The following is a 9,472-nucleotide window of genomic DNA, read 5'->3' as shown; positions in this document are numbered from 1 at the left end:
GAGAACATTAACATGACGTCATGAGGACTGCCTAGGTTCACGCTGTAAGCACTAATCCATTCAGTTGTCTTAGGGAACAAAATCCACTCCCACTAAAACATTGTCTAAGTTAACAGTAGGGTGCAACGAAAAACGAGAGAATCTTGACCCTTTGAGGAGCCCGTAGTGACGCAACAGCTTTAAACACTGCCTTGATTGATTGCCCCGCCCCCTCCATTCTTCTCTTCCTGGTACTAGAATGATGGCTCTATCTCTTCCTTCTCAAGTCCCGCCCTTTTAGCTACCCGTTCTGGATAGGGATCGGTAACCCAAAAAGGGCCGGCAAAACCGCCGACGTGTTTAGAGGAGCGGAAGTAGTCAAATTTCACCGAGAACCGTAAAGTGCGGCCGGCTGTCTCCCTTTCCGGAGAACGACAACTGCTCCGACTGTCAGTGCCGGCCTTACTCGTGTAAGGGGATCTGCCGGCCCCTTTCTAATTCAGTATTTCCCCATTTCAGGCCCTTCCCTATCGTCACCCCCTTCACCTTGGATCATGTTCAAGAAGTAAGGACATGCTGTGGCCTCCATCGGCTGCTCACAAAAACGGTGGGGGTGGGGGTGGGGAAGAGGGCGAGAGCAAAGATCCTCTTTCTCTCTGCCCCGACCCTGCCATCCTTACTTCCCTAAGGTTTTCTATAGTACTACGCTCTCACTCGCAACTTGGCAATACTTTTTTAAGCTTTTCAACCCTAATCCTCAATCGGGTTTCGGTCTTCCCACTCTCATTTTCTTTCTCCTTACTACTCTTTCTCTTTTGCCCCCTCTCCCTATCCTATCTGCATTGCTAGGGTTCTACCAATCACATCCTTGCACTGTGATTTGGGGGCATATCCTCTTTATCTGAGAGGAGAGTGCTGCACTCACTGCCATGTGGTTATTAGTTATGAACTGAGTAAGGGAAGGCTTGACTTCCTGGGTCATGGGAGTGAAGGAGTCTGGGTGACAGGAAGCAAGCGGCCTGTCATACCTATTGCCTAGCTGCCAGATTAACCTTGTCTTGAAAATCGCGTGATTCCTCCATAGGCTATTCAGTGTAAGGAAGACAAAAATTCTTTGGGAACCTACCTAGTGGGTTTGCCTTCCAGATTTAGTAGACGCCAAAGACAAAGGGGGAACATGGGCAAAGGAAGGTGGGTTTTGTGCATGACATTTTGAGCAAAAATAAATAGGTATCTTAAATACCATCATCGTCATCACATAAAAAAAAATCTCAGTAGATTACATAGTTTAGAAGAGGCTGATTTTCTGTGTTCTATTTGGGTTGGTCTTTTGTATCTCAACGCTTGAGGGTATTTTTGTTTTGTTTTGTATTGCTTTTATTTTTTCACACAGGTTTTGTTATAGGTAGGAATGTGTTTCTTCCTGGGTAGAACTGAGTAAGATTTTCCAGGAAAGGCATATGTGTAGCTGATTACAGATTATACTGTGAAATATGCCTCATATCCTCCCCCTGCTAATTCTGTATATATGACAGTTTATTTTAATATTGCATTAAGACATTGGTTTTCTGCTGGACAGAATAAAAGGGGAATAGTATTTTTTTAACATATTTTTTAACTTAAAAATCTTTTTTTTGTTGTTGTTTGGGGGGGGCAATTAGGTTTATTTATTTATTTATTTATTTAATGGAGGTACTGAGGATTGACCCCAGGACCTCGTGCATGCTAGGCATGCAGTCTGCCACTGAGCTATAACCCCCTCCTCCCCCGGGAGTAGTATTTTAAAAAACAGTTTATTTCATAAAAATTTAACAAGACCTTTAGCTATTCTGTTACGTTTTCTTAGAAATACCCTTTTTTTCCTTGCAAAAATCATTTGGCAGATTTGATGAAAAAGAAAATGTGTCCAACTGCATCCAATTGAAAACTTCAGTTATAAAGGGTATTAAGAACCAATTGATAGAGCAATTTCCAGATATTGAACCATGGCTTAATCAAATCATGCCTAAGAAAGATCCTGTCAAAATAGTGCGATGGTAAGTCTTTTTTTTTTTTTTCTGTGTAAAGCTCAGAGTAGCTGACTATTTATGATTAGATTGCACTCATAATAAATGTAATTATTTTCACATTATGTTTATCTACTTTAAACGAGTAACTAAAGCTTATGAATATTTGTATTTTCAGATTTTTTTATGTTTGTGAACAATGTGGCTTTGTGTACTGATTGTTTTATTAAAGAGTTAATTAAATGTTTTCATTCAGAGTTGGATTTCTTTTGGTTTGTGCTTTAGAGATTTGTTTTATTAATTATCTAACAATAAAGTTAAAATAATGAAATGTGAAATAAAATTGTAGCAAGTCATATTTTTCTTTTTTTGTTTACTGGACTAGTAAGATAGATAAAATAGTTTAAACAGTGTTTCTTTTTTTTAGCCTCTATTGAAAAAAATTTTTAAAAAGCTACACTTTCTCTATATATGCATGTTTCATATTATACATTACTTAAAGGATGTTTGGCATATTCATTTTTGAAAGAAAATATCTAATTTGGTACTTTGTGACATTTGTCTTACAGCCATGAACATATAGAAATCCTTACAGTAAATGGAGAGTTACTATTTTTTAGACAAAGAGAAGGGCCTTTTTATCCAACCCTAAGATTACTTCACAAATGTAAGTCTTGATAGAAAATATGTATTTGGGGATATAGAAAGGCACAAAAGGAGTTGAACATGACTTCTGGTAGTTAACTTATTTATGAGTACTAGGTTACATGGAATATAAAACTAAAATGAATCCCCCTCCCCATCTTGTGGCAAATCTGAAAAATACAGATTCTCTCATTATGCATTCCAGAAAGCTCAAGGAAGAGCATTCATTCATTCATTCATTCAACAAATATATTTTGAACTTTGTGCCAGGCACTGAGCTAGGTTCTGAGAATGTGATAGGAAGCAAAGACAGACATGATCCCTGTCCTAAGAAGCTAATAGTCAAGTTGGAAGAATAGACAACAATTAGATGATTACACAAATATATATTCACAAACTGTGATAAGTGCTGTGAACATTTTCTTTTAAATTTGTTTCCAGATTTGCCTCACAGAGATAATTCTATCTAAGGGAAAGTATGGGCTAATTGTGGGAGACCTAGTTATTGTTAGTTGAGTGCCATGTTCGGGTATTAAGAAACAAAATAATGTTTATTACATACCCACATTTGCATGTTGTTAGATTGAGTACATTACAAAAGAAAACCCAAAGGAAGATGCAATCCTGATGCATGAGAATTTTTCAACTGTGAAGTAAAATTTCTGCCTTTCAAGTCAGTATGTATCTGGCACGTGTGCTTATTTATGGTGAAGCATTATTTCTGAAATGTCAAATGGTGAAGAAAAAAAGGCGTGTGCATAAATAGAAAGAGATAAAGCAAATACAGCAAAGTGTTAATGAACAATTGTTGAATCTGAGACGGTGTCCTGGTGTTTGTTGAACTATTCTTCCAGTTTTTCTATATGTTAAGCATTTTTACAATAAGTTGGAAGAAAAAGATGTTCCTATTTAATAATATTTTGCTGGGAACCAACCTTTTAGAACATCTTAAAGTTATTCTTGTGCAGGAAGCAGGATAATATAGTGGTTAAAAATGTGAACTTGGAGTTAGGCAGATCTGGGCTCAATTCTCAGTACAAGTCACTTTTATCAAATCACTTAACCTGTTTAAGTCTTGTTTCCTTATCTTTAAAAATGGAGACAATTGTATATTACATCTCCCCTGGTTGTAAGGCTTAAATGAGTTAGTAACACACGTATAATGCACCTAACAATGCCTGGAACATAGTAAGTGCTCAACATACCATAGCCATTATTACAATGTAGCTATTCAATAAATGACCACTACTACTACTTATCGTCATTGTCATGGTCAGGGTCATCGTCATCATTATCATCATCATTATTATTAAAGGGCAGATATTAAAGTGGATGGAAATCTAGAAAAAATTATGGCTTTTAAGCACATTCATTCATTCACATTTCTTTCTTCCAGTGAGATGTTTAGTTTCTAGTATTGATAGGAAAAAGACTTATTTGTTCTCTGACTAGTGGAAGGGCTAGTGGTAAGACATTAAAGTGAATACATTTACCAATTATTGTTATTCCTAGAGAGCCCTGAGAGGCCAAAAAGTTTTTCTCACAGTTATTGTTTTAAATCTTTCAGAGATTATTTAATTGTTAGGTTATAAATTATTAGTAAACACACAAATACATTTTTTAAGATTATGAAAGGAAAGGAATGCATGTTCATTCTAGAGATTTGGAAAATACAGAAATAAAATCACCTGTATTCCCATGACATAGAGATAACCACCCTTAGTATGTCAGTGTGCTTCCAGTTATTTCCTGTATTGTGTGTGTATGTCTGTGTGTGTGCAGATATGTAAATGTATAATTTTTTCCTTTTTAAATTGGGCTCTTTGTTATATAGTTTTTTTTAATTAGTTGACTTTTTTAGAGTAGTTTTAGGTTTACAGAAAAAAAAAAATGAACAGAGGGTACAGAGTTCCCATATACTTCCTTCCTATGCCTCCCTTATTATTAACATCCTGCATTGGTGTGCTTCATTTTTTATAATTGATGAACCAATATTGATACATTATTATAATTAACCAAAGTCCATAGTTACATTAGGGTTCATTCTTTGTGTTGTACATTCTGTGGGTTTTGTCAATTGCATAATGTCATGTATGCACTGTTATAGTATCTTACACAATAGTTTCACTGCTCCAAAAATCCTCTGTGCTCTACCTATTTATCCCTCCCACCTCCCCCTCTCCTCCAGCCCTTAGCAACCACTGATCTTTTTGGCAGTTCTTTATTCTGCTTTTTTCACTTAAGATATATTATGAACACTTCTTGGGGTATTACATATTCTCCAAACATGGTTCTATTATATAGATATTTTTAGACATACCGTAAGTCATTTAGCTCTTACTTTATTATTGGACCTTTAGGTTGATTCTACTTTATTTCTATTATAAATATTAGTGCTGTAATGAATATCTTTCTACCTAAATATATTGTGCATCTCTCATTTTTTTCTTAGGATAAAGTCCTAAAAGTAGAATTACTGAGTCAAAGAGTTTGACCTTTTCAAGACTCTTGGTACATGTTGCCAAGTAGTCCTAAAGAAAGGTTGTACCCATTTATAAGCCTTCTAGTAGTATATGGGAAAGTCAATTTTCCTACACTCTTTGGTAGCATCGGAAATTACTTAAAAATATATATCAATTTGATAGGTGAAGGAGGGTGTTTCAGTTTCATTTTACATCCATCAGAGTACTGCAGTTTGGGGAAATATTTGTTGATGTCCTTTGCTTTTCCTGTTGAGTCATTAGTCTTATTAACTTATATAATGTATTTCTTTTCTTCTAGATCCTTTTATCCTGCCACACCAGCAGGTTGATAAGGGAGCCATCAAATTTGTACTCAGTGGAGCAAATATCATGTGTCCAGGCTTAACTTCTCCTGGAGCTAAACTTTACCCTGCTGCAGTAGATACGATTGTTGTATCCTTCCCAGGCTGTAACTGTTGAAAAAATGTGTTCATTGTATTCTTGTTATTACTGAAAGATCTACCATCTAAGAGAACATTAGATGTACTTTTTTGGAGATTACTGTTACTGTTGTCTCATGCTTTTTTGGTTACATTTGAAGATGTGGGAAGCAACATTATTTCTTGAGGCTAAATTATGTCCCATTTTAGAAGTTAAATGAGAACAAGTAATGAAAGGGTCCCAGCTACATTTCAGCTCAGTTAGGCCCAATGTTATTAGGTGCAGGATCCAGTATAAAACTATTGATTTTTAATGGAGAGGATATATATGATGTGATTGGATCTCTTATTTGGACATCATACTGCTACTTTTACGTTTGACTTACCCTAGATACACTGGAGTAAAAGCACTCAAAAGGGAAAAGATCTTAGGCACCAGGTAGAATGTTAGAAGTGAGTAGTAGGAAATATTGGCAATCCCCAACTTTTATTTTAAAATAAAAGTTCATTTTTAAGTTGGCTGTTTGGGCCTCAGAATATGTTTTCTCAAGGAGAAATGTTAAAGCTGCAGACAGTCCTTAAGGATCTATTCAGCACATGATGTAGCTGAATAATTCTGCATTATTTCTATTTCTGCAGTGCTGTTTCAGTTATATTCTAGATTAAATAGTTTTTTCCCCTCAGTTTATTTGTGAACATGAAACCCAGTGATGAATTATCATCTTGATGACCAAAAAGGAGAAAATGTTCTGCGTAACAGTGAACTAAAATTGATGGGAACACAAAGGGCGGAGGTGGGGATACTATATCTGTGTTCAGGAAAACTGACAGTCTGACAGTTTAAAAAAATCTTTTTCTTTCTTTCTTTCTTCCTTCCTTCCTTCCTTCCTTTCTTTCTTTTTTCTTTTCTTTTCTTTTTCTTTTTTTTCTTTTCTTTTCTTTTTCTTGGCCAAGAGAGGGGCAAGTAAAAACTCACATAAAATAAGAAGAAAATATAAAGATAGGGAATATTTATTTACCATAAAGAGTTGAAATCAGTACAGACTGTAGTCAAGACTGCTTACTTCATACCCTCCTGTCAGTAAGATGACATTTTAAAATCATTCCATAGTGAGCAACTTTGTTCTTTCTTCCCCAGCTACCCATCTTCTCCAACTTTGTGGGATCATTAACTTGGAGACAATGCTCAAGGGCTGCATCTGTTGTCAAATGCAAGTTCATATGCCTGATGCACAGTGAGGCCAAACAAACCAAAACATAGGAGTTTGGAGCAGAGAAAGGTTTACTGCAGAGCCAAGCAATGAGAATGGATAGCTTGATCTCAAAAAACTCAAACTGCTAGATTAAATAGTTTTTTGTTAACTAGTCTGGACAGGAAGGCATCTTCTTGTTTATCATAGATCTGGCCATTTGCTTCTCATTGAGAAAAGGAACCATACTTGGTAGGAATAGGGAAATCACTGTGGAGTGGGAAGGCCAGTGGGGTGAGTTTAAGAGTGTGTCCTGTGCTCAAAAGGAGGGTGTCCTCTCTTGTGGCAGTTATATCTAAGGGGTAGTGTAAGTTGTATGTTTATATCTTAGGAACAGTTTGTATTGACATAGATACTGGTCATATAATAGGTGCTCAAATATTTGTGGAACACTGAATGAATGAATGAATTGAACACCAATGGAGAAAAGTAATCTGTGAGGACAGGTTACCTTTTGTGTTTATGATTTGTTTAAGTTTTTTAAGTTTATAGTTCTGGAGTTTCCCTTAAGTGGAAAATTTTCCTAGTATCTAGCGTTTACTTTTAAAATAATCTTTATTTTGAAGTAATTGTAGAATTTTTGAAAGTTGCAATACTCATACAGAGAGATACTGTATACCCTTGAAGCTTTACTTTTTTAAAAAAAAATGTACTGCAGTATTTAACATTCTAGACACTTCAAATGATAACCAAGAACATTCTGGTTATTCTGGATAGATTGAAACTTACACCGGGCTCTTAAAGATAGATTGGATATATAATTATTGTTTTAATGTGTCCTTTATATAAAGCCACCATTTAGTGATTAAAGCACTAGAACAACTGATATTTATTTCAGTTTTAATATTTATATGCAAGAAATTTTATCTCCTTTTTTTCATGTCATCTTCTTCCTCTTCTCCTTTTGTTGGCATTGGGTTATATAGTATTAACATTTGACTTAAAGACCAAGAATGGTGATTAGATTCATTCATTTAGCATTTATTGAGTTTTTGCAGTGTGCCCATAGATTCTGCTAGGTCCCTGCCCTCAAGGAGTTAATGGTCTAGGCGAGGATGCAAATTGGTTTCAAAGTGGCTTAAGTAGTAACATGACATCCCCTCTCCAAACTATTTCGATTGATAAATAGTTTTCTTAGCTGTGTGTTTTCAGGCAATCATGGCAGAAGGAAAACAGCATGCTCTGTGTGTTGGAGTCATGAAGATGTCTGCAGAAGATATGTAAGTTTCTCACATTAGGCCCTCTTAGCTTTTGAGATATAGGTAACTTATGCAGGAAGCATCAGAATTACAGGTGAAATTTGCTCTCATTCATACCACATCTTACAAATATTTAAGCATAGAAGCCTCATTTCTGATTTTTCCTAGCACTAAAGAAGCCATTGAAACCGATTTTATCTCTGGGATTGCGTTCTTTCTTAAGCACTCTGAAAAGAACCCGTGTGCCAATACAGCTGTTTTATATATATGTGTGTGGTACTTTAGGAACTTTTAAATTTAGTGTGATTTAAATTAGGTGTGGGGAAAGATGTTTGGCTGCTAGTTTTTAAAACAGTGACGTAATTCAGCACCACACTGTATTCATCTTATTATTTTGACCTGGTGGTGTAAAATATTAAGGAAATATTAAAGATATGTTGCCAAAATATAGTCAGTATACTTAAAAACATTGCAACTCATCTGATTAAATTATTCCTACTAATTTTATTTCAGAGCTAATTATAACACTTTGATATTCTCCTGGTATGGTGACATCATTAATCTGTTTCTGTAGACCCACTAGTTAGATCACTAGAATCACTTTAAGACATTAACTGCAGCAGAGTAATGTAGTTTAATATAGATGATAATGTTAGTGTAATATAAATAAATTTCCTACATGTGGCTCAATAATTGGAAAATAGCAGTGCACCCTGAATTATATTTACCATGAGTAGGCCTATAGAAATACGTAACAATATGTTTATGTGCTTTATTCCTTCTGCAGTGAGAAAGTCAACAAAGGAATTGGCATTGAAAATATCCATTATTTAAATGATGGGCTGTGGCATATGAAGACATATAAATGAGCCTCAGAAGGAATGTGCTTGGGCTAAATATGGATATTGTGCTGTATCTGTGTTTGTGTCTGTGTCACAGCATGAAGATAATACCTCTGTGGTTATGCTGAATAAATTAAACAGATGCTAAACTTCTGTTAGCTTCAAAGATTATTTTAGTTTTTCTTAAACTCCAGCTAAATTTGGGTAACAAACTTAGACATTAAAAGGTATCTGGTAAGTAACCAAACTCAGACAACTTAATGTTCTTTCTTAGGCTAATGATGTAAGATGAAGGGCAAGACTCAGTAAGTGAACTTGCCAGTGTGTGGCTGATCCCGCAGAGAATCTGACTACTTAATGGGGCTGGAAGCTAGATTGGGATTTTTATCCCATTACCCCAGGGCACCTAGAAGTGTCCCTTCTCTTTTGTGTGTTTTTTGTTTGTGTTGTTTAGCTTTTCATTATGGAAAATTCTGAACATATACAGAAGTATGGGGAGAACAGTATAATGGACCTTTTCTGTATCCATCACCCAGTTTTAATTCATGGCCAGTGTTATTTCATCTATGTCTCACTCAACTTCTTCCCACCCTACTCCCTGATTATTTTGAAGCAAATCCCAGGTATATCATTTCACCCATAATTACCT

General features: G+C 35.6%; 1 protein-coding gene across 2 annotated transcripts; it reads left to right on the top strand.

The window, feature by feature from the left end:
• The first annotated feature begins 202 nt into the window (after nucleotides 1-202).
• MCTS1 (MCTS1 re-initiation and release factor) lies at nucleotides 203-8,976 on the top strand. Of its 2 annotated transcripts, none has more exons than XM_010991651.3 (6): nucleotides 203-544; nucleotides 1,863-2,015; nucleotides 2,555-2,652; nucleotides 5,412-5,545; nucleotides 7,935-8,002; nucleotides 8,769-8,976. In XM_010991651.3, the coding sequence occupies exons 1-6, from the start codon at nucleotides 534-536 to the stop codon at nucleotides 8,848-8,850; spliced, it is 546 nt and encodes a 181-aa protein (XP_010989953.1). In that variant the 5' UTR covers nucleotides 203-533; the 3' UTR covers nucleotides 8,851-8,976. The 2 variants fall into 2 exon arrangements, with proteins under 2 accessions (XP_010989953.1, XP_010989952.1); XM_010991650.3 differs by lacking the exon at nucleotides 203-544 and adding an exon at nucleotides 947-1,170.
• Nucleotides 8,977-9,472: the final 496 nt, after the last annotated feature.

The sequence above is a fragment of the Camelus dromedarius genome, chromosome X (assembly GCF_036321535.1).
Source record: "Camelus dromedarius isolate mCamDro1 chromosome X, mCamDro1.pat, whole genome shotgun sequence".
In the NCBI taxonomy this organism is placed as follows: Eukaryota; Metazoa; Chordata; class Mammalia; order Artiodactyla; family Camelidae; genus Camelus; species Camelus dromedarius.
The sequence above is the reverse complement of the archived record's forward strand: the minus strand, read 5'-3'. Positions and strand labels throughout refer to the sequence as shown.